Raw genomic sequence first — 25681 nt, 5'->3', positions numbered from 1 at the left:
TTATGGACTTAGGAGAAGATTTTGACCTCTGGTTTATATGTGTGGTGGGGAGAGGCTATTGGAAGTAGTGACCTAGGGCCTAGGGCCATTTGCTGTGAGATTTGGCACGAACAAGGATGGAGAGTTTAATGTTCAGGCTTAATGGTTCTGGGGTCACTAGGCCAAACCATTGGCAATGTTCAGGGGCCTTTAAGACCACTCTCAGTATGTTTGCAGTGGTCATCATATGACACTGGGGATTAAACATGGGGTCTTGTACTCTAGACCAATGAGTTGTCTTTCAATCAGACTTCTGTTTTAAAACTGTAATTTCCATTCTCACATGGCAAATGCATAAGTTTCCCAGTTTAAGAAATAATTTATTGTTGTATACAAATGTAAGAAACTCTGGAAAATAGATGTCCATTTTCTTAATATTTTCTTAATATTTCTGCAGAGCAAAATGTCCATAAGAAATATGGCATGGCTTTGGAACAAACTCAGGAGAATTTTCTCTTAGGAATAATACTAGTGATCTCCAGTCCTTATGTTTTTTTTTTAGTGGCAGAACTTGTCACAGTTTGGTATAACATAACTATGGGCAGTAAAGACTACTGTGGAGAAGAGGAAACACAGTTTAACTTGGGACTTCTACTGGCAATGTGAATGTTCGGAGCAAAACTCTGTGTCTACTTTTGAGAGAAAATTTGTGAGAAAACACTCTTGAACATGTGCCAGTGTTCCCTTTTAAATTCAGCCAACTGGGGCCCAGAGAGATAGCACAGCAGCATTTGCCTTGCAAGCAGCTGATCCAGGACCAAAGGTGGTTGGTTGGAATCCCGGTGTCCCATATGGTCCCCCGTGCCTGCCAGGAGCTATTTCTGAGCAGACAGCCAGGAGTAACCCCTGAGCACCGCCGGGTGTGGCCCAAAAACCAAATAAATAAATAAATAAATAAATTCAGCCAACTATCACGAAAGGATAGATTTTTGGAATGTATAAGTTACTTTTTATAATTAGGACCATGATGAAATTAGCTAATGTTTATTGAAAACTTTCAGGCATGACTGTATAAACCATTTTGACCCCATTCTACAGATAAAAAAGGCGATAGATTTGGAGACATGGTGAGGATAATAAAGTCAGCATGTATCACCATAAGGCCAGATAGTCTTCAAGTCTGATCACCAAACCCCTCTATTATACTATTACATAAAAGAAAATTCATTTCTAATTAGATTGTCTAACTGCTCTGCCTCCTACAGAATATTAATTCAGAAAATGTAACAAGCCACACTAAAGAAAAACAAACTCATTTTAGCCTTCTGAAAGCTCAATCTTGGCTCATTCTGACCTTCTACAGTCCCAGTTTTTCTTCATAAGGTTAGTTGCTTTCCATACTCTTGTACTTATGACTGAAGAGAAAATCCAATTAGGCTATTGTTCAGCTCTGAAGCACTGAATGCTTTCAGAATTAAAATCTACCAATAAGGGGCCCCAAAGATAGCATGGAGGTAAGGCATTTGCCTTGCATGCAGAAGGATGGAAGTTCGAATCATGGAATACCATATGGTCTTCCCAGCCTGCCAGGAGCAATTTCTGAGTGTAGAGCCAGGAGTAACCCCTGAGCGCTGCCAGGTATGACCCAAAAACAAACAAACAAACAACAAAAAAAAAACTACCAATAATTTTTATCTCTGGCTGTCACCTTTCATATCTCTTCTTGTTTTTGGTCACTCTTTTTGCAATTCGTTCTCCCATATGTCAAATTACCAAGATTATCTGTGGACATGAGGCTATTTTATTCTCCTGTGTATCTACACAGGTTTTAGATCTTTTCTGGGATGTGTCTTTTCCCTGCCTCATCTAGAGGAAGGCTATGATTATCCTGACTTTTGTTTCATCCTCTAGGAGGCCTTTCCCTGCATCATCCTTTCCTTTCCAAGCACCTCTCTCAACTTTAGTGTCCCAGAAGCATTTCTATTACTGCATAAAATGAGTTGAGCTTTTGTGCTCATCTTTCCTGCCACAATATTAGTTTCTGCTGCAGGCAGAAAGATTAGTCAACCTAGTGCTAGCACTGGTCTGACAGAGTAGCATGGATTTAATAAGGTTGAATCTTTTAAAATGTTGCTTTCACAGCTTCACATGTTCTTTAGTTTCTAAAAACAAAACATTTCATTAAATCCTACAATACTGACTCTAAATGTGTATCCATTATCTTCCTACTCATACCCAGCTGGGATCACATTGTGCTTTCCCTGATTCTTTATCAGGTTCTATCAAATTTCAGATGACATTTCACCTTCACAGTTGGGGTTTTGTTAAAGGAAAGTTCTTTCTTCTCTACTCTCTTAAACTTTCCCTGTATGGAAAAATGCACGTAAAGTACTAGTCCCAATTGTTCTGATCATAATGCTTGGAAAGGGGTGGGTATATATGCTGATAAATAGAAAGAAAAAAATACAAAAAAGAGAAAGCATATTATGGCACATAAGAGAAAACAACATTCAACATTAGAATCATTTCTTCAATAATACCAAATTATAGAAAATAAAAATAGTTTTTCCCCAGTATACAAAGGCTGTTCAATGTGGTAAATTCTTCATATATTATGTGAATACAAGTTAGTTCATATATTTTAAAATATGTAGGTCCAATGTTTATAAACTTACCTCTAAAAGCACTAATATCTCCATAGTGCACCTGTAGAACAAAGTATTTATTTCCAGATACTCCTCCAACTCTGAAGCCAACACCTAAAAATTTACAAAGAAATATTTTAGCAATAGACATACAAGTTACAAATAATCTCAGGTTGCTGATCTGTAACATTCAAAGCTACATAAAGCGGTATGTAATATGAAGCCACTGTCTATGGGTATGAAAATAAACTAGACATACACTGAAAATATGCATTCCTTCTCATATATATCTCAGTACATCTCAGTTCAGAATCAGGAATTTTAAGGAGCAATACACATATTTTGGAAGAGCAGGACAAACCAAACTAAATTATGTCCTGGATGATTATGTAACCAATGTACATAAATCATTGTTGGATTCTTTTATAGGTAGATCCACACTGATTTTTATTTTCTAACTAAATGTAAGAAATAAGACTCTTTAATGTGTCTCAGAATTCATTACCTGCCAACATAAAAATAGCTGCAAAAAATGCCACAATAGGGGAGATAATATAGGGTATATGTTCTGCTTGCTTTTTATCCAGCTTTAATCTCTGGTATTTTATATGGTTCTTTGGGCCCCATCAAGTTTGATACCTGAGCTCAAAGCCAAAAGAAGCCCAGAACTCTGTTGAAGTAGCCTCAAAACAAAACAAAAATGCCATGGAAAAACCAATTTCTGACTAGATTACAAAGCTCAGTCTACTGATAAATTTTTGAAATCTGAAGGGATCCTTAAAGTCGTACTATTAGAATTTGCTTGTAAGCAAAAAACATGTTGATAGGCATAGAAAAAATATTAGAAGAGGGAAATTTTTTTCTGTTTGCTCTACTAATGGTTCTTCAAAATGTCAACAAATCAAACACATCAAATTTTCTTGAGAATGGCCACCATAATCTATAGAAAGAATTCTGAAACTGATTTGAAGCAAACAAATTATAATTTAGTGTGGTGTGAATCAGGGAGGCGAGGGAAAGGCTTTTGCATCACAAGATGCTGCATAGTATAGGGCAGATGGTTCTGTGTTCAATAGCTAAAGTGCACATTCACTTTACAATGAAGCATCCAAGTCATTAGATTTGGCATTCACTCATATACTGGAAGATACAAACAATTTTGAGGTGAATGAAGCCAGAAAGCTGAGGTTGGGCATCACATTTAATAACTAGGTCCTAGAACTATAAATAAAAAGTTTGCTAAATCAGCAATTTATTTGAACTTCTAATTCTCTTGATTCCTGAAATATAAATGTTATCAAATATCAGTGTACTGGGGCCGAAGCAATAGAGCTGGTAGAACAATTGCCTTGCACATGGCCAACATGGGTTCAATTCCTGGAATCCTATATGGTCCTCCAAGCCCACCGCGACTATTTCCTGAGTCCAGAGGGAGAATTAACCATGTCTGGGAATGGTACCCTCCAAAAAATGAAAAGAAATAAAATCAGTGTACCTTAAGCTCAAGGTGGCAAGAGGTGTACTATAGTTTTTAATTCAATCTAAACTAGAGTGATTGACTAAATGCAACTATGCAATACAAAGTAGGTGATACAGGTAACTTTCTGTACTGTTTTGGTGTTTGAGAGATGCACCTGGCAGTGCTCTGGGTTTACTCCTGGATCTCTTGGTCTGAGATCACTCCTGGCATTGCACAGGGGACTAAATAGGGTGCTGAGGCTTGATCTGGAGTTGACCTCATACAAGGCAAGTTACTAATTCCCTGTCTCATTTCTCTGACCCTGATATGTGGTGTACCCTAAGACCCACCCATTTCTGGGAGGGGTCTGAACCGGATAGTAGGTGTAACTTTACCTGCAAGCCCCTCCCATTCCTGGGAGGGGTTTGGAAAAAGGTAGATAAGGCTGGGACCAAGGGAATTCGGCCCTTTTGGCTCTTTTTTTTTTTTTTTTTTTTTTTTTTTTTTTTTTTTTTTTTTTTTTGGTTTTTGGGCCACACCCGGTGACGCTCAGGGGTTACTCCTGGCTATGCGCTCAGAAGTCGCTCCTGGCTTGGGGGACCATATGGGACGCCGGGGGATCGAACCGCGGTCCGTCTCCTAGGCTAGCGCAGGTAAGGCAGGCACCTTACCTCGAGCGCCACCGCCCGGCCCCCCTTTTGGCTCTTTGCCCTTTTGGCCGTTTCTCTCTTGGCCCGGCTTGGCTTCCTGGCTTTTGGATCTTTGGGCCGCATGGAGCCCAAAGGGAAGATGGCTAACAGGAGATAAGATGCAGGGCTAGCAAAATATAGCTGAATGCTTAAAAGGTTGACATAGGCCACACACCTGTGGTGGCTAGGGCATAAATAAAGATGATTCTTCCTGAAGCCTGCGTGTGAGTGAGTCTTGATTACGCCAACTACCTGGGCCTGGAACTTGCCAGCTGGATGGGGGATGAAGCCACGTGGCTGGGGCCTAAGCACAAAGGCCTCCATCCACCGCCATCCAGCACCATCGTTATTTATTTAACACAACATCTGGCGCTCTGAACTTTCACCTGAATCCTGAACCCAAGAAATCAGCAACAATGGTAACATTTCTGCTCTTCTGTTTCATTTTGGCTCTTTTCGGGTGCACTGAGCCCAAAACACTGGGCCACGTGCAGCCATGTTCAAACATGGCCGTGACCCCTTCTAGGGAAACAAGGGCAATTAAAACAAAAGAGGTGGAAGCTTGCATCACCTCCAGCCCAGGCCCAGGCCCAAAACTAAAACTTTGTTACAAGAAACAAAAACCTGGGCCTCTACAAAAACTTATTAAAAGTTTAAATTGGAAACGGAGGAGAAAAAAGACTGTATTTAAAGTGGACTGATTTTCTGAAAATGACCTTTGGCTTGAATTTGGATTTCGACTTTGGAAATTTCGAACTGAACTTTTAGTTTAAATCACTTGGAACTCTGAACATCCAAAGTGCTCCCAGAGGGGAAAAAAGGCAGCGGTGAAGCCCCTGCGGCAAAAAGCTCCAAGCGGCAAGCTCCAAGCAGCTCGGCTCGGCTGGGATCTCGGCTGGGATCGGCTTGGCTGGGCTCAGCTTTGCCCGGAAAAGCGAAAAACCTGGAATCCTCGCTCCAGATCACAAACCGGCAGCGGAGCCTGGAACTACGAAAGAAAGCCACGTGGTAAGATCAGCGTGGAACAAACCAACATCTGAACTTTAAAAGTTTACAAAAGCCACGTGGTGAGATCAGCGTTGGACAAATTAATCTAAACTATGGTTTTAGGTGTAGAAAATTAGTGGGTAATAATATTTTACTCATAGTTGGTAGTTGGTAATGCAAGAAGTTTTACTTAGTAGTTAAAAAATAAAAATAAAAGGGAAGTAATTCAGTTTAGCTCATTTAAACATCTAATTTCTAACCACCTGCATCTTTGTCTTAGTCATTTTCTTTATAATTTAAATGTGTTTTGTTGTCTTTCAAAGTTAATATTTTCAATTGCAAAATGTTTTACTGTGTATTTTAATGTACTTAGCCTGTTTTTAAAATGTATGTTATGCATGTATGCTGTACTTGTGTATAGGAAAGGTATAGGAACAAAAGGTTCCCCCAATATAGTTTAAAAGTATAGGAACATAAAAGTTCCAAAATAGTGCTTGGTAAAAAAGCATTAATAGAATTTTAGGTTACAGGTGTAAAGTATATTTTGCAAATGATATGTTTTTGAAAAGGGCTGGTATACTAATTTTCACTTTATTACGTTGGCGCATGAAAATATTTAAAAAAGGGGGAAATGTGGTGTACCCTAAGACCCACCCATTTCTGGGAGGGGTCTGAACCGGATAGTAGGTGTAACTTTACCTGCAAGCCCCTCCCATTCCTGGGAGGGGTTTGGAAAAAGGTAGATAAGGCTGGGACCAAGGGAATTCGGCCCTTTTGGCTCTTTGCCCTTTTGGCCGTTTCTCTCTTGGCCCGGCTTGGCTTCCTGGCTTTTGGATCTTTGGGCCGCATGGAGCCCAAAGGGAAGATGGCTAACAGGAGATAAGATGCAGGGCTAGCAAAATATAGCTGAATGCTTAAAAGGTTGACATAGGCCACACACCTGTGGTGGCTAGGGCATAAATAAAGATGATTCTTCCTGAAGCCTGCGTGTGAGTGAGTCTTGATTACGCCGACTACCTGGGCCTGGAACTTGCCAGCTGGATGGGGGATGAAGCCACGTGGCTGGGGCCTAAGCACAAAGGCCTCCATCCACCGCCATCCAGCACCATCGTTATTTATTTAACACAACACTGATACAGATATCCATTATTGTGAAATTACAATGCAAAATATCATAAGGAATTATATTGAAATTCATAAATGAAGCAGCTCGATATAAAAAACTTGAAGGGTTTTATATATACCTTCCGGAAGTCTGGTAGGAGGAGCATTTCTGGCCCAGGCATAGAGTATATTGGCTTTATCTGCACATGTTCCTTCATCACAAAACCTGAAAGAGGGAGAAAAGCAGGATAAATAAAGATGAATAAAATGCATAGATCACTTTCAGTGAGGAAAACCAAAGTTGATGAACAGAACATCATTGTGGTCATATCACATTTAAATGAGAGAAGAGTCATTTTTATGCAAAAATAATTATTAAGGGAGATTTGTTTGTTGCTTCATGTGAAACAATCTTACAAAGTACATGTATGGTTTATAAATTGAGATATTCAAATGAAGAATATAGACTAGAAAGCAAACATGGATAGAAAGTACAATGATATTAAAGTGTCTTGAGGGAATTTGCAAATAAACTAAAAGAAACAGTGTTCATATTTCACCTTAGAAATCAATAGTGTCGAGGCCAGAGTGGGTGCAGGAAGTCGCCGACTAGGTGGGTGGAAAGCGGCCATTCAAGGGAACCCTGAGCTCCTAGAACAGGCCAGAGTGAGTGCAGGAGGTCGCAGACTAGAGCGAGTGGAAAGTGGCCATTCAAGGGAACCTTGAGCTCCCGGAACAGGCCAGAGTGGGTGCAGGAGGTCACCAAATAGGGCAGGTGGAAAGCGGCCATTCTAGGGAACCTTGAGCTCCCAGGACAGGCCAGAGTGGGTGCAGGAGGTCGCCGACTAGGGCGGGTGGAAAGCGACCATTCAAGGGAACAGGGACAGGCCAGAGAGTGAACCTGCACTGTCTGGCTTGAAGGGAGTGGTGATTGGTCAGGCTGGACTGAGGATGAGGGAAGGTCCAAAACTCATCACCCAATATATTCACATAGAGCCACATCCCGAGAAGAGACCCAGTCCTACACCACAGGTGGCAAAAGCGGGCTGAAACCTGAGGCACTGCACTCCAAGTCAAGCCAATAAATGCAAAGAAAGATGGGTAAACCAAGGAAAACATTAACAACAGGGGAGATGGAAATACATCAGAACAAGTTTCCAAGTCCACCAAAATACACAGACCCAAGAGAGGAAGACCTAAAAGCAGCCATGAGAATAGAATTCCAAGCCATGCTATAAGAAATGAAAGACACACTGGCCAGAGATTACAATAATTCAATAGATGAACAAATTAACCAATTTAAACAAGAACTCCTACAAAATATGAAAGACTCCATACAAACAGAATTAAAAGAAATTCGTAAAACTGTAGAAAGCCAGAAGAGCAGAATCGCACAGCTTGAGAATCACATAGAACAACTTAAAGATAAACTGCAATCAAAAGACAACAAAGAAGCCAACAAAGAAATAGAAGAAAAAGCACTGGAAGTAAAAGTCCAGTATTTAATGAACAAAGACAAAAGAAACAATCTAAGAATTGTAGGTAAACCAGAAGGGGAGGAAACAGGGAAAGGGGAAGAACAATTAGTCAGGGAGATAATAGTGGAAATTTTCCCACCCTCTGGAAAGACACATCTGAGCACATCCAGGAGGTTAAAAGAGTCCCCAACAAAATAGACCCTAACAAGGCAACTCCAAGACACATAGTAATTCAAATGGTAAGAAAGAAAGAGAAAGGCAACCTACTTAAAGCAATAAGGGAGAAAAAAACTCCTCACATACAAAGGAAGAAACATTAGAATCAAACCAGATATCCCATATGAAATACTTCGAGCAAGAGACAGAGGAATGACATATTTAAACAAATGAATGAAAGAAATTTTCAACCTAGAGTCCACTATCCAGCAAAACTCTCATTCATATGGGAGGGAACAAACAAAAATTCTGAAACAAAAATGAACTTGCACTATTTGCACAAACAAAACCGACCCTAAATGACCTACTCAGAGACGAATTTTACAATCCAAAACCCCGATTGTAACAACCACCCTAAACAACACAACTGCAAAACAGCCTCTCTGTCAATAATCTCCTTAAATGTCAATGGACTAAACTCTCCCATTAAAAGACACATAATAGAGAACTGGATTAGAAAACATAAACCAGATTTTTGCTGCCTACAAGAAACACATCTACAAGTACAAGATAGGCACAGGCTTAGAATGAAAGGATGGAAATCAATTATCCAGGCCAATGGAAAAAAAAAAGCAGGGACAGCCATTCTTATATCAGACTAAATTGCATTCAACCTCAAAAAAGTGATCAGAGACAAAGAGGGTCACTACTTACTGATCAGGGGAACACTAGACCAAGAAGTGCTAACGCTGGTTAACATCTAGCACCTAATGCAGAGCCAGCAAAATATGTATGGCAACTGCTTGCAAAACTGGAGAAACACATGAAGGGAAATGTGAGAGTAGTGGGAGACCTTAATACTCCATTATCACCAATGGACAGATCCACCAGACAGAAAACTAACAAAGAAATGAGCCCTAAATGAAAATTTAGAAGAACTAGGACTAATAGATTTATATAGGGCCCTCCACCCCCAGAAAGCAGAATACACATTCTTCTCAAGTCCACATGGAACCTTCTCCAGAATAGACCATGCCTTAGGATACAAATCTAACCTGCATAAAATCACAAAGGAAAGGATCATTCGAAGCACCCTGTCAGATCACTATGCAACAGAAGTCAAAATTGACTGTAAAAATAAACAATAGAGAAAATCTAACACCTGGAGATTAAACAACATGCTGCTCAAAAACAGCTGTATCAAAGAGATACTCAAGGAAGAAATAAAAAGATTCCTTGAGACAAACGACAATGAAGAAACAACTTGTCAAAACTTGTGGGACACAGCAAAAGCAGTAATCAACATCATACACCACATCAATAATAGAAAAGACAAAACCCTCATGATCATATCAATCAATGCAGAGAAGACATTTGACAAAATCCAACACCCATTCATGTTGAAAACACTAAGCAAAATAGGTCTGGAAGGAACCTTTCGCAAGATAGTTACAGCTATCTATGAAAAGCCCACAGCTAACATTATCCTTAATGGTGAAAAACTGAAAGCATTCCCACTAAGGTCAGGAACCAGGCAAGGATGTCCACTCTCTCCACTCTTATTCAACATAGTCTTAGAAGTCCTAGCAATAGAAAGCAGACAAGAGAAGGGAATCAAATGAATTCAAATAGGGAAAGAGGAATTAAAGCTACCTCTTTTTGCAGGCGACATGATGATATACATGGAAAACCCTAGAGTCCACAGTAAAACTCCTAGAAACAATAAACCAATACAGCAAAGTGGCTGGTTAAAAACTCAGTACACAAAAGACAGTTGCATTTCTCTATACAAATAACAAAGTAGAAGAGAGAGAGATTAAGAATAAATTTAAAATAGTATCAAAAAACATCAAGTACCTAGGAATCAACCTTACCAGGGAAGTGAAGGACTTATACCTGGCAAACTTCAAAACACTTCAGAAAGAAATTGAATAGGATATTGGGAAATGGAAGAACATCCCATGCTCATGGGTAGGTAGAATCAACATAGTGAAAATGACCATCCTACCCAAACTCCTATATAGATTTAAGGCAATCCCCATCTAAATTCAGACATCATTCTTTAAAGACTTAGAACAATCAATCATAAAATTTATCTGGAACCACAAAAGATCCAGGATAGCCAAACATATAGTAAAAAACAGGAAGCTGGGTGGCATCTCCTTACCTAACCTGAAGCTATACTATAAAGCTATAGTGATCAAAACAGCATGGTACTGGTACAAAGACAGAGCCTCAGACCAGTGGGTTAGAACAGAATTTCCAGACATAAGATCCCAGATATAGGGGCCGGGAAGGTGGCGCTACAGGTTAGGTGTCTGCCTTGCAAATGGATGGACCGCGGTTCGATCCCCCGGTGTCCCATATGGTCCCCCCAAGCCAGGGGTGATTTCTGAGCGCATAGCCAGGAGTAACCCCTGAGCTTCAAACGGGTGTGGCCCAAAAACCAAAAAAAAAAAAAAAAAAAAAAAAAAAAAAAAAAAAAAAGATCCCAGATATAGTCAACTGATATTTGACAAAAGAGTCAAGAATTTGAAATGGGACAAAGAAAGCCTTTTCAACAAATGGTGTTGGTACAACTGGAAAACCACATGCAAGAAATTGAAAATTGACCCATACCTCACTCCTTATACAAAAATCAACTCAAAATGGATCAAAGAACTCAAAATTAGACCCGAATCTATAAAGTTTATAGAGAAGAAAATAGGTAGAACACTCGAAGACGTACATATCAAAAAGGTCTTCGAGGATGGAGCACCAATAGCAAAACTTTAGCATCAAACATAAACAAATGGGACTACATCAAACTAAAAGGCTTCTGCATGGCAAAAGAAACCCTGCTTAACACAAGAAGACAGTTAACTGACTGGGAAAAAAAATCTTTTCGCCCATCATATCAAATAAAGGGATGATATCCAGAATATACAAAACACTCAGAAAGCTGAGCCCCCCAAAACCAAACAAAGCCATAAAAAATGGGAAGAGGAAATGAATAGATACTTCTCTGAGGAAGACTGAAAGATGGCCAACAAACACATGAAAACATGCTCACCTTCACTCATCATTAGGGAAATCCAAATCAAGACAACAATGAGATACCACCTTACACCAGTGAGGATGGCTCACATAAAAATAATAGGAACAATCTATGTTGGCGGGGATGCGGCATGAAAGGCACTCTCATCCACTGCTGGTGGGAATGACCCCTAGTCCAACACCTATGGAGAACAGTCTGGAGAGTGCTCAAAGAATTCAGAATTGAGCTACCATTTGACCCAGCAATTGCTCTCCTAGGTATCTACCCCCAAGTTGGAAGGACATTAATTCCAAAGTATGTGTGCACCCCACTATTTATCGCAGCACTCAGTATAATAGCCAAGTCTTGGAACCAACCTCAATGTCCAACAACAGATGAATGGACCATTAAGATGTGGTATCTATACACAATGGAATACTACATGGCAGTCAGAAATGATACAATCACAGACTTTGCAGCAACGTGGATGGACCTAAAACATATTATGTTAAATGAAGTAAGCCAGAAGATGAAAGATAAACACAGAATGATAGCACTATTCTGAAGCACCTAGAACATACACCTTATATATAACTAATACTCAACAATCAAATAACAGGGTTTAACAGGGTAGAAACCCCAAACACTGTAACAGTCAACATATACTGGAGAGCAGTGCCCAAAACACATAAAAGAGGAACAACACAAACTCTTGACTACACACTATACCACAAAAAAACCAGCAACAGCAGAAACAGCAGCATAGAAAGACCAGGTAGTAATCAGCCTTCTACTACAAAGGCCCATAATAAGCCTTTAGGGATCTTATACAGGATTACAGGTAAAGGATACCATGGGAAACCACTGACTCCAATGGAAGCATGCCATAAAAATATGTTTTAATGCCTTAATCTTTCTATACTTAAAATAACCTCTCAGCTTTTCTGTCTACAGGCATTATTGGATACAAATGGTGGACAAACTAAGATTGCATCTTTGGGCTCAATCACACGAGATATCATACCCAGCTTGCACTACGAGAATGTCCCGATAAAACTCTTTAACATTCCCTTTATCCCTAGGTAATATCTTCATTTAGGACTTGAAGCACGTGACCACCCAAACCACCGAAGTAGCAACTGTGATCTATAGACTTATACTACAGGCCCTACTCATCGAACACACTCAAACAAAATAGCATTCCCTCACTCTTTTCTCTACTCTCCTCCCTACTGTTTTTTTAATTTTTATTTTTTTCTCTCCTTTTCTTTTTAATTTATTTTCTCTTTTCTTTCCTGCCCCTTCCATATACTTTCCCCTTTCACCCCTTTGAAAATTCGACTATCCCTTCAACCCGCAATCCCATCCAGATTCCCGACATTAAAACTCTTCACTCACAGTTCCTATTCCATTAGGCATCAAGAATTACCTCCTACCCCCAGCGAACCAGCACTCAGCACCCAAGCGAAGGGACAACCAGTCAAACCCACATCTCGCCCCCTACAAGAAAAGGCAACCAACTCCCCTGCTGACTCATGCTGTGTGGTCCTCCTTACCAACCCTTCCTAACGTGGACTGTTACTTGAAACCAGACTTAGCTCTACTAGTATCCCTCAATGCATGAACTCTTCCCAAGTCCTCCCTGCCATAAATCTTTTGCCAATCTCAAGAAGGTCAGGTTGGGAGATGAAAAGTTACCCGGGAACCCACACACCACAAGAAAATCTCAAAAGACAATGGGGAAACCTATACTACCATCATAAGTATAAGACCTGTATCACACTATCTCTTTACCTGCTTTTCCCCAAATGCAAGATACTTTCTTGCATCACCTTGTTCTTTTAATTAATTTTTTACTTCATTTCTTAAAAAATCTTTTTTTCCTGTCATATATATACATGAGCACATATTTTTTATTTCTATTTTTATCTTCTTTGGGTGTGTGACATGCTTTTGTTTTCTTCTCTCTCTACCTTCAAATGCACCGGCAATATAATGTAGCACCATTTCTCCCTGCAAAGGCACACTTAAAAAAAAGGGGAATTCTTACGTATAAAAATGAGCTCTTATTTTTTAGGGATAAGAACTCATACTTGTTTACAATACAGGGGTATCTCCCACCTTGAAAATATGTCACGTGGACCCAACTTAGACCCCAGGTGATTAGACACCAACCGTCCAGCCTTGAACCCTGGACCACAGACATAGAAACAACACATTTCTTCACAACAGCCACAGGAAACAAATCCCAACTGGGACATCCTTAATAGTGCTCGGACATCAACAAGTGCCAGCCCTCACATGATACCCTGAAAACGAGGAAAATGACCTAAGAGCAAGTTATTCTACCTCACCAGCTAACGATAAGACAAAATCAGATGACTTGTCACCCTTTGGTCTCTCCAAATGCCAAGATCGCAATTTACAGATTGTGGGAGACGGAGCATCCCACATATCAAAGGAACTCTGTATGAATTTTCCACCGCCTGATTCAAGCCATAAAGTTTGCTTAGCCCCGAGCCAACTGAAAACTCTGCAAATAAATTTAGCCCAACACACAGAATCTGGCTTAACCAGATTCCTTAACCTTTCCATGGAACCTGTTTTTGTAACTGCTCTCAAAAACGTAATTATAGATAGGTTTTTGTAAAGTTTAAATTATGATCCTTATTGCTTGCACAAAAGAAAGATTTAAATGGAAAATAGGCTAAACAAAAATTGTATTTGTGTAAATATCAATTAGCTATTTGTTTAAGGATTTGCTTCCCCTCCCCCCATCCTGCCAGGTTCCTCTTTATCCTTCCCGCCATCAAAATGTGTTTATGCTCCCATTGGTTAAAATTGTTGTACTTGTACAAATCTGATTGGTTTATATTTCAATCCTATGTTACTACCCCTCCCACAGGAGCAGGGCATAAAAACCCTGCTCTCCCTCATTAAAGCCTCTTGACTGGCAATGACGTCACCTTGAGCGTTCTACTAACTTCTGCAGCTTAATTTTTTAGGTGTTCACAAAAGAACTTAACACTCGCGAATTATTTGCAGCTGCTTTCTGCCTTCTGTCCCGGTTGAGAGAAAGCTGCTGGCCAAAATTCTCTCCCAGTAAAGGGCAGGAGCAGAGGCAGTTACAACAGATGACTGGCTGACAGAACCATGGCCAGACTGTATGTATCCTGGGACCAATAAAAAAGCCCTAGTCTAGGGTGTGAGCTACGACCTGCATAACAACTATGATCCCTAGTTCCAGAGGTCTGTCTGAGACTATTGCAACGGAAGGGCACCTCTGGAAACGTAACGAAAGACGCTATCCCAGGGCCATCCTAGGATCAGCGCAAAGACCAGGACCACCAACCACAGAAGATGGATTAAAATGACACTGAGGGAACAGAACTTCTAGATCCAAAAGAAAGACATAATCATAAGTTCAACTCCTTGACTTGTGCAGATACTGAGACCTCTAGATACAGAGGTCTGATGTTATCACCCAGGACGGAGCAGAAGTCTTCCATACACCACAAAAGCACCGAGGGGAGAGTAAATGAATCTGAAAGGAGTTTATAGTTAATCCCATGACAATATGCTTCAAGGGTGGAGAAACCCTGTATCTCTTAGGCAAAGGAAATTCCTTTTCGAATGACCCCAATATTTACTGTGCATCTGCAGGAGGGGAAAAAAAAAGCACAAAACAAATTTTTTTATTATTATTTTCTTATCTATTTTTTGTTGATTTCATTGTTGTGGTTTGGCTATTGAAGTGGATGTCTCCATTTAGATTTATTTATTTATTTTCTTCTTTTCTTATGTGCTCTGCCACATTTTTTTTTATCTCAATACCATGGCTTTTATATGGTGCTTACCCTTTAGTTTAGTTTAGTTTTGTTTTGTTTTTGGAATGCTCACTGGGTATTTTATTTGACAGTTCTTTATGTACTGTTGTGGTGTTTCACCTTCTTTTTCCCCTTCATCTCTCAAACCAAGGAAGAAAGCCTCTAGAAGAACTCCGCCCATTTCCAGAGTATCTGATTCTTTTTTTCCTCCAGGTTATTATTTTTCTCTTCTTCAAACTAAACTGCATAACTTGAACTATCTAGTCCCACCTTCCAATTGGGGGGAGGAATAAGGGAGGTACCAAGACCAAATAGGTGTAAGACCACTAAGTAGTAAGCTAGGCACAGAGGGGACCACTTATTCTAGCAGCCCTGGGGGTAAGGGAAGAGGATATGGGAAGAAGGACAGGAATGGAGGCAGAGAGAGAACAATTCGGTGATGAGAATTCCCCTGATTTTATGTTAATATGTATCTAAAATATTATTGTCAATGATATGTAAGCCACTATGATTAAAATAAAAATTATATTTAATAAAAATTACATTAGTGTAAAAAAAAAGAAATCAGTGGTGTCCAAGATCCTTGGCCATAGCAATGATTAGTCTGTAGTACTTTACTTAACAGTATATAGGCACTTAATAACCATTTTGTGGAGTTATATACATGAAAAATTATATAAGTATGTCATATCACTTAGAAGTTCTTTTTGCTAATATTACTGAACCTTAGCTTTCTCACTTATAAAACAAGGTGAGAAAGAGAAAGCACTTTAGATAACCTAAAGCATGAATCGAGGGTAAATCATTACTTAAAAAAATCATTTACTTTATCTAAAAGTGCACTGCTGAACAGACGTATTAAGTGTTAGAAAATACAGAGGCAGGGGGCTAGAGAGATAGCACAGCGGTGTTTGCCTTGCAAGCAGCCAATCCAGGACCTAAGGTGGTTGGTTCGAATCCCGGTGTCCCATATGGTCCCCCGTGCCTGCCAGGAGCTATTTCTGAGCAGACAGCCAGGAGTAACCCCTGAGCACCGCCGGGTGTGGCCCAAAAACAAAACAAAACAAAAAAAATACAGAGGCAGAAAGACATATCTAGTGTTGAATACCAGAAATGTTTCTTCAAAGTTGGAACTTGGGCATACATATAAGCTCTCAAAGGCCCATCTCTTGAATAGGAATCTCCCTGATGGGGCAGGTGGTGACGTCTGCAAGTCACGCAGCACAAAATATGTCACAATCAGTTTCATGGATTGTAAATAAGATGCTTCCAAAGCACATTTTTACCATTAGATTATATCTTGATTTTTTTTTTATCAAACTGGATTTGTTCAAAACTTTGTTAGATGATATTTAAAAGAACTATTATACTTGACAAAGAGATATAAAATGCAGCTCTTTGTTGTTTTTATTTATTCAAGGCCATGCCTACTGTGGTCAGTGCTTATTCCTGACTCTATGCTTAAGGATCTCTCCTGGCAGACCTCTCCTTGCTGAAGGGTCTATATGTTACTGGGAACTAAAATTGGGTCAAGAGAATTTAAGGAAAGCATCTCACTCTTTGTACTATATCTCCAGCTCCTAGAAGGCATTGTTATATAGGTTGGTTTGTGTGTGTGTGTGTGTATGTGTGTGTGTATGTGTGTGTGGGTGGGTGGGTTTCTTCGGCAAAAGGTTGATTACTACAGAAAAAATGTCAGCTGCTCATGGCCTAGGAGGGGAATAGAAGTATATCCTGGCAGCTTCCTAAAAGAGAAACAGAAGCTAGAAGAATGGGGAACAGAAGTTTGCAGAGAAACCTAAAAGTAAGAAATACTTTCCACTTGGGTGGTAGCTACTCCCAACTTAAATGAGAACTGTGGTAAGAAGAAAGTACTATTTACAAGAAACTGTCATCCTCTTGAGTAAAGAAAGAAGGTTATGGAAACAAGATATACCTACAAAACTATGTTCTGGAAAAGCATTTGCTTCTTTAAATCAAACAACAGAAAAAAACCTGAGCAATTTGCTGAGTAAAATACAATAACTAGTGTTTTTTTCTTGTTCAAAGTCAATAATAATACTCTTATAAAAAAGAATCATTACTATATAAAAATTGAGCATTAAAATAGACTGGTAGGACTGGAGAGTTAGTACAGTAGGTGGAGCATTTTCCTCACACAGGACCAACCAAGATTTGATTCCCAGTATCCTCTATGATCCCCGAGAACCACCAAGGGGGTGCGGAGCAGAGAGCAACACTGAACACTGAAGGGTGTGTCAGAAAAAAAAATAGGCTAAAGGGATAGTGTAGCAGGTAAGGCACTTGCTTTACATACGGCTGACCCAGGTTCTATCTCTGGCAACCTAATGTTTCCCCAAATACTACCAGGAGTGATTTATAACTGCAGAGTCAGGAGTAAGATCTATCACAATTGGTTATGGACCTCCAAAAAAGTACCTCCCCCAAAAAATCAATAAAATAAAATTAAACAAAGTCTATAGAGGTTGGACAAGTAGTAGAGTAGGTAACAGACTTACTTGACTTGCAAGTACTGGCCAACCTGAGTTTGATCACAGCAACATATATGGGACCCCCCAAAAGCCCCACCAGGAATGATGTCTGAGCACAGTAAGCCTTACTGATTAGTACATGTGACCTTCTCCCACTACAAACGTCTTTATAAAGCATTTGAAAAGACTCAGGTTATTAGACAATGTTCCAAAGCAAATATTTCCTACTTGGTTCCTGCTATCACCATTTAAAGAAATGCAATACTCAGAATGAACTTTGTATCTTGCTATTTCAAACTATTAAAATATAAAGATCTGAATGGTAACTTTCATATCTTTCAACAAAGATCATAAAAACCAATGACTAATATCAGTGTAATATGGTCTTGTGTTAAACAGGATAACTGTTTCTAAAGATATGGAAAAATGCAATGTATGACTAGAAAAGACCAAAATGAAATATGACAGGAAAAACTGGTTCAGTAAGATTTGCTAAGCTACAATGGATGATCTCATTTGTTGGCAGAAAAATTCTCAAATGTTTCCACCAAATAACATCAAAATAAAAGCAATGTAGCCTAACATATATGATCTTTCATGACTAGGAATGTTGTTATGCCTCCTGAAAAAAACTTTTTAGTCATACTCCTTTGAGACCAATTTCCAATCACTTTTATCTACTTATACCTATTGCCAGGAAATACCTTCACCAAACTTTCTGCTTGACAAACTTCTATCTTATTCAAGATTTCATTTCAGTATTCTTCCTCAGAGTTTTCTGTGTCCATCCTCCCTTTCTCCCTCATTCCTTCCCTCCTGCCCTCTCTCCCTCTTTCCATCATCTATGCATGTATGCATATATCTATCTCTTCCTCCTGGACCAGCACCACAGGCTCATTTACTTTTGAAAGAGAAACAAGTCAAGCTGTGAAAAAACATGAATATACAGGTCTCACAGCTGATTGTTGAGGGGACCAAGTTATTTATCTTGCTGAAACCTTAGCAGCTGTATACACACACACACACACACACACCCCACAACTGCCGCCATGCCAATGGCCCGGCTTCACTGCATTTCCTCTAATTTCCCAGACTTCAGGTATGTCAGTTTGGTGACTGGCTGAGATCTCTGGAGTCATTTTGGAGTTGGGGTGAGAGGTCTTCTAGTGTACCTCTATACTTTTTAAGCTCAGGAAGCCACACATCAGCCCAGTTCCACAGATTCTCCAAGTCCTGGACCAAAACTACCATATTTTTAAATACTGGCATGCCAAAAAGAATATACCAGATTAAGATATGTAATTACTGTATTTTCTAGCATATAAGACAACTTTTTAATCTTTGAGGGTTCTACTCTTTTTCTCTTAGTTTTTTTTTTTTTTTGGTTTTTGGGCCACACCCAGCGGTGCTCAGGGGTTACTCCTGGCTGTCTGCTCAGAAATAGCTCCTGGCAGGCACGGGGGACCATATGGGACATCGGGATTTGAACCAACCACCTTAGGTCCTGGATTGGCTGCTTGCAAGACAAACACCACTGTACTATCTCTCCAGGCCCTTCTCTTAGGTTTTTTTAATTTCCATTTGTTGTGTGTTAAAGAGAGGTAGTCTTACTCTATCCTAGGCTTTGTCCTAGGATCAATGCAAAAACCAAGACCACCAATTACAGAAGACTGATTAAAACAACAGTGATGAAACAAAACTTCTAGAACTGTAAAGAAAGACTCTATCCTAGGCTTCATCCTATGACCTGTGTAAATACCGAGATCTCTAGTTACAGAGGCCTGATTTTAACATCCACAACTTAGCCAAAAGTTTCCTGGCACCATAAAAAAGACCAAGGGGAGTGAAAAAGAGCATATACGGAGCCTGTAGTTATTCCCATGACACTATGCATCAAGGGCAGAGAAGCCCTGCATCTCTTAGGCCAAGGGAAATTGCCACAGCATGCAGTATAGATGTCTTAGGGGAAGCACACATCAGATGTGTCTATTGGCTTTTCTGGTGCAGTGAGATAAAATTCTCCCAAGAAATATTTGACCAGCAGGCCCGTTGGTGGAAACAATCATAACCCCTACGTGGATCTCTGGCTATATTTTTATTATATTCATGACATGGCGGTGACATTATATCTCTTCTTATCATTTGGCTTTGTCTCCCTTGCAAAACTACAGACCAAAATTCAGCCTCAGTCTTTGTGCAGTCAAAAAAAATTTCAATACTATTTCCCCACTGGCTAAATATATTTGCAACTCAAAGACAGTCCAGCCAGCTAGCTACCTTGATAACTATGATCACATCTGAATTAACTCACATGTGTGTATCCAATTTTATTTTGTTTTTTTTGTTTGTTTATTTGTTTGGGCCACACCCGGTGATGCTCAGGGGTTACTCTTGGCTATATGCTCAGAAATCGCTTCTGGCTTAGGGGACTATATGAGATGCTGGGGAACAAACCTAGATCCATCCTGGGTTTGTGGTGTTCAAGGCAAATGACCTACCGTTGCACTATCGCACCAACCCCATGTGTATGCAATTTAAAAAAAAAATTTTTACATAAAATACATTTTACTCACTTATTTTCAAGGAGACAGTAGTTTTGTATTTTATTATTTTATGGGGACTGGTTTAAAATTTTTTTTCCAATCCCATTCTATGACTTAAAATAATGTATTAAATTCAAGATTTAGTAAAGAATAACTGGCAAAGGGCATCGGGATATTGAAATTAATTCTAAGGCTTAATGAGTGTGTTGGACTAAGACGAAAAAGAGTTCAACAGAAATGGGTCCTTAAACGGATAATATAAGTAAAGGACATTTGGATAAAATCCATATAACATTTCATTTTGAATTTCCATTTTTCCATTTTAAATGAAAATAGTACCATATTTTATCCACATGAAATGATCTGTGGGATATATACCAAGTTTCCCCCCCCCAAAAAAAAGTAGGCTACAGAAAGATGATCTTTACTACTTTTATTAATAAGAGGAGAGTTAAGGCTAGGACGCAATGTAACCCTTGATCAATGGCTGTTGTAATTTCAGGCCTCATCAACTGGGTTTCTTATTCTTATAATTCTAGCTGTTTCTCCTAAAGGCTTCTCCTGAATAAGTCCATTAATTACAAAATGATTCATATGGCTCTCTTGTGATTTCTTAGTATTCTTAGTAAAAATGGGAATTAACATTTGAAAACAAACTATATCTGGATTACTGGACCTCTGCTATACAACCAATTTTTACCTCGAATCCACAGGGAAACTATTTTGATGGCAGGAATATTTTCAAATTATGCCAAGAACTGAAAAGCGTTAGGCTGTCATTTTGAATTAACCAAATAAAGCTTGACTGGCTGTTAAATACTTTCTGGTTATATCTGTTAAAAGCTTTTAAAATTCAAGGTTATATAGGGAAGATCTAAACCAATTAGTCATTTCTCCTCTTGACTAAAAAACTTTTTTTAAAATAAAATTGACATGTTATCGAGTTAAGCCTCTGTGCATGAAATCCCAATTTGAATGCATTTAGAAATCTAACAGAACCATTGAAAAATAAATCCAACTTTAGAAAACATCAAGAAGCACAAAATAAAATCATTCACATATGTGGACTGTCTTTATCTTCAACATTACATGGAACGAGTCAACTATTCAAATTTCATTAGCTCCACTATCAACTCATAGTATCATATTTTCACAGCATCTTACACAAATACTATATGAACTTGAAGCAATGTGTATTTGAATTAATATCATTAATGTAGAGGTTAGGAGGAAATTTAATGGTAAAATTAAATATGTGATTAGGAAGCACTGGTCTCATAAATGACATTCACCATCTATGACCTCTCCTCAGTCTTTGGAATTAGAGGCACAGAAGTCCATGGAGCTGACAGTGTGTCTTTTAATCCATACTAAAAGTTCACAGAGTCTAAAAATATGCTCAGCACATATTGCATCACGAATAACTATTTTATTAGGAAGTGATTAAGGATTGTATTACTTAGGACATACTTCCATAAGTCAGGCACTGCTCCAGATGCTTTGCTTGCATAACCTTGTTTTCCTTTTATTTATTTATTTTCTGTTTTGGGATCATTCTGAGCTAAATTCAGGGCTTACTCCTGGCCTCCTGACTTTGTACTCAGGGATTATCCTAGTAGACTCAGGAGACCATCAGGGATGCCAGGGTCAAACCCAGTAGACCACATGCAAGGCAAGCACCCTAACAGCTGTAACATAGCTCTGATTCCTACACAAATGATCTTATCTGCTCTTTCTGATGACTTAGAGGATTGTTTGGACTCATTTTACAGATGAGAAAACCAATTCGCTTTAAAGGCTACAGGTTTAAAAATCTAACCAATTTTTATTACAACATTGAGTAGCAGAAATAAGATTTGAACCCAAGTCATTCTGACTTCAAAGTCCTGTTTCTGTGATACGTTTCATAATGCTCTACTGAAATATTATTATTTTAAAAATCATAAACAGCAGTGTTCAGAAAGAATAATGTTCAAACTTATGTAATGTTTATTTCTATAACCATGCCACTCTTGTTTATGAAAGATAAGTAAGTCTCAATCAATTGCTAAGAAGATCCTATCCATACTCTAATCCAGACACAGAATTTACCTAGAAATGATCATTGGTGACCAACAATTTAATGTACCTTGATAAAGATACCTTATATAATCCTAATGTATAATAATAGTATGTTATAGCCATAATAAAGTAGTAATAGGAAAAGGATACATTCATTTCAGTCCAGAAGGATTTTAACTCTAACCTTTGCACTTGCTCAAAAACATATTTTTTATGCTTAAGGCAAAGAATAGTGTAGATTTTGGGCACTGTGTGATTTCTGACAGTTGTTCCTAATGTTCACTTAATTCTAGAAGTTTCCTAATGGTGAGAAAAATGGGGCCATTAGAAGACAGTGAGAATCTTACTGCCGAGCTGCCAGGCGAGAAGACTGGAGAGAAGGCATAAAGGCAGCTTGTGCAGGTATTCTCAACTAAAGAATCATTAGGAACCAACGAAGTTGCAGTCTTACAGGGGAGAGTAGGTCCCTCTAAAACAGTTATTTAAGTTGCCATGCAGTAGACTTGACAGTCTCTCTCTCTCTCTCTCTCTCTCTCTCTCTCTCTCTCTCTCTCTCTCTCTCTCTCTCTCTCTCTCTCTCTCTCTCTCTCTCTCTCTCTCTCTCTCTCTCTCAGTCTCTCTCTCTTTCTCTCTCCTGTATCACTTACTCTCTCCCCCCTCTCTCTGTTTATGTGTTTTAGCTACTTTTCTCTTTCCCTCAACAGCATCTGTAACCCTGTGGAGATAGTGGCATTTAAAAAGACACAGCAGGTGGTTAATAAATAGAAGCGGTTGAAAGGGACTTAAACTAAAGCTTCATAGGATAGGAAAGCAATACTGCTTTGCTATAGCTGAGAATGATTCCAGCTGGAAATAGCCTCATTTAACCAGCTGGGATTCTTTTTTTTTTTTTTTTCCCCAGAAAAGAGCTAACAACCTGTTGAAGTAATCTTTGGTTTGTAAGAATCTGTCCATAAATGTCACTGGAAGTCATTTTCTAACCAAATACTGATTTCTAACTAAAAATAATATTTAGCTATGTGTACATGATCCCCCTAAAGCATATTGCAGTCTCGACAATACGACTGTGTTTTAATCACCTCACCCTTACAATCTCCAGTATTATGAATTCAGTCTTGATATTGCAGTCATGAGATGTTTCATGCTCTAAGTTCTATGCTCAGTAGAACAAAAGTGCTATATAATTATGCATAGAACATCTCAGAATTACCTCAAATACCAGAACAATTAGTATGAACCAAATATGGTAATTTTCCGAAACCTGGAGCCATGAGTCATATTAATTCTTTTAAAAAATGTGATTGTTCAAGTAAAAATAGAAGAAAGGTCTTCCTGCAATAGATCAATGCAAATTTCCTAAAATGTACGTACCATTTTTAGTGGAGAGCAGCTATAGACTCTCTATCTAAACTGTCCAGCTTTTTCAGCACTTCATTTATTTATTGGCTGGAAAAAGCACCCCCCTACCCCTCAAAAAAGCACCTGCTCACTTCTGGCTCAGATTCAACCAAGAAACTGGGGGATTTTGAATTGCTATGCACTGGATTAAGCTTGCAAGCACAAAGAGATTCTAACAAATCATGCTACTGCTATGCTTGCTCCTCTCTTGCTACTATTTCTTCCTATTGGTCCCCAGGTGCTTTGTCTCTTTGAAAAAACCTGCAAAGGCCTGACAGATACTGTTTGTAGCCTCTTTCTATGGGCCAGCAGAGCCTTCTACTTTTCCATCAGCTGGTCCATATTTGCAGCCTCCCGTGGCATGTTAATTTGGAACTGAGCACCAGGCCTACTCTAACTATAAAGGGACCACCCCATGGTATATTAAAAGGCTCACATCAATGTATGCAATTTAAATGCACATGCATATAATTAACTAGACACATTATCAGTGTGAGCTGCTAATTTGGAACGAGACACGAAAGACTGGAATATGTGTGAAAGAAAAAAACACCTCAAATTAAAATGACTACATAATGAAAACTGCTTCATGCTGTGTCTACTATTTTCATGTAAACTTAATATAACTGTAAATATATTTTAATGAACAGTAGAAAGAGGCAATTACAGAGAGCAAAGAAGGGCACTACCACGGTGAAACATCATCACAATAGCTCTTTGCCTTCAAATTAAAAGTGCAGCCTGAAGACAGTGGATGAATTATAACTTCATAATTTCAGGGAAAAATGTTTTCTTTATTGGAAACACTTACCTATTTGCCAGTGTGCTAGCAATGAAAACAGAATACTCAAATGCAAACAGAAAGCACTAACACTTGGGAGAGAAAGGAAATCTGAGATGGGTATATTCATGTAAAAATATCTTTGTAGCTTCATCTTCTTTCAGTGAAATAGTTTTGTGGATGCATCAACTCATGTAATTCTTAGATATTAAGTCCCAGGATAGGTACACACTAAAATATATGGGAACATTTGGGAATTTATTTTTAGCTTCCAAATCAAGTGCTTTTATTTTTAGCAAATACAATCTAAGTAGATCTCAAGAATCTTTAAACAAGACATCGTGTATTTTCATTTAATTTCTTGTCTTTTTAACATTAATAGAAATTCTTTGACATTAAAATATTTTTTTTAATTTTATTTTATTGTTATTTATTTATTTGGTTTTTCGGGCTACACCCGTTTGATGCTCAGGGGTTACTCCTGGCTACTCGCTCAGAAATTGCCCCTGGCTTGGGGGGACCATATGGGATGCTGGGGGATCGAACCGTGGTCCTTTCCTTGGTTAGCGCTCGCAAGGCAGACACCTTGCGAAAAACCTCTAGTGCCACCTCGCTAGCCCCATTTTTAATAAATAAATTCTTTAATGGAATCAACATGAGATAAAGTTACAAAGTTGTTCATGATTGAGTTTCTGTCATAAAATGTTTAACCCCTTCACCAGTGCACATTTCCTACCACTAATTTCACAGTTGGGGGTCTCTCCTGGAATCTATCTCTTGGTACAGTAACTATAAAATAAGTATAATCTATTCTATAACTCAAAACATTTAGTGCAAAAAGACACAAAGCATTTGATACTGTCACTGATACTTGTTTTTTGTCTTTGGATTCAGGTGTGCAGATCAGAACCCAGGGACTGGCAAATATCCAGAATGGACTGCAAGGGTTGAGCCAGCATGGGACTGGCAGTGTGTGTGGCGAAGCAGAGAATGTTTCTGGGAACACTAGGATTTAATGAGATGAAATTTGCCAAATACTGTGGGAGAAATGAAAGCCCTTACCACC

General features: G+C 38.9%; 1 protein-coding gene across 6 annotated transcripts in view; it reads right to left on the bottom strand.

The window, feature by feature from the left end:
• The window catches only part of PAM (peptidylglycine alpha-amidating monooxygenase), a 190889-nt gene that overhangs the window by 109640 nt on the left and 55568 nt on the right, over positions 1 to 25681 (bottom strand). For all 6 annotated transcript variants that reach the window (XM_049769116.1, XM_049769118.1, XM_049769119.1 and 3 more), the window contains exons 5-6: positions 7004 to 7089; positions 2655 to 2738 (exon numbers count right to left, since the gene is read on the bottom strand). In XM_049769116.1, coding sequence (XP_049625073.1) covers positions 2655 to 2738; positions 7004 to 7089 — 170 coding nt within the window. The remainder of the gene's footprint in view (positions 1 to 2654; positions 2739 to 7003; positions 7090 to 25681) is intronic.

The sequence above is a fragment of the Suncus etruscus genome, chromosome 2 (assembly GCF_024139225.1).
Source record: "Suncus etruscus isolate mSunEtr1 chromosome 2, mSunEtr1.pri.cur, whole genome shotgun sequence".
NCBI lineage: Eukaryota > Metazoa > Chordata > Mammalia > Eulipotyphla > Soricidae > Suncus > Suncus etruscus.
This window is presented reverse-complemented; position numbering and strand designations above follow the sequence as displayed.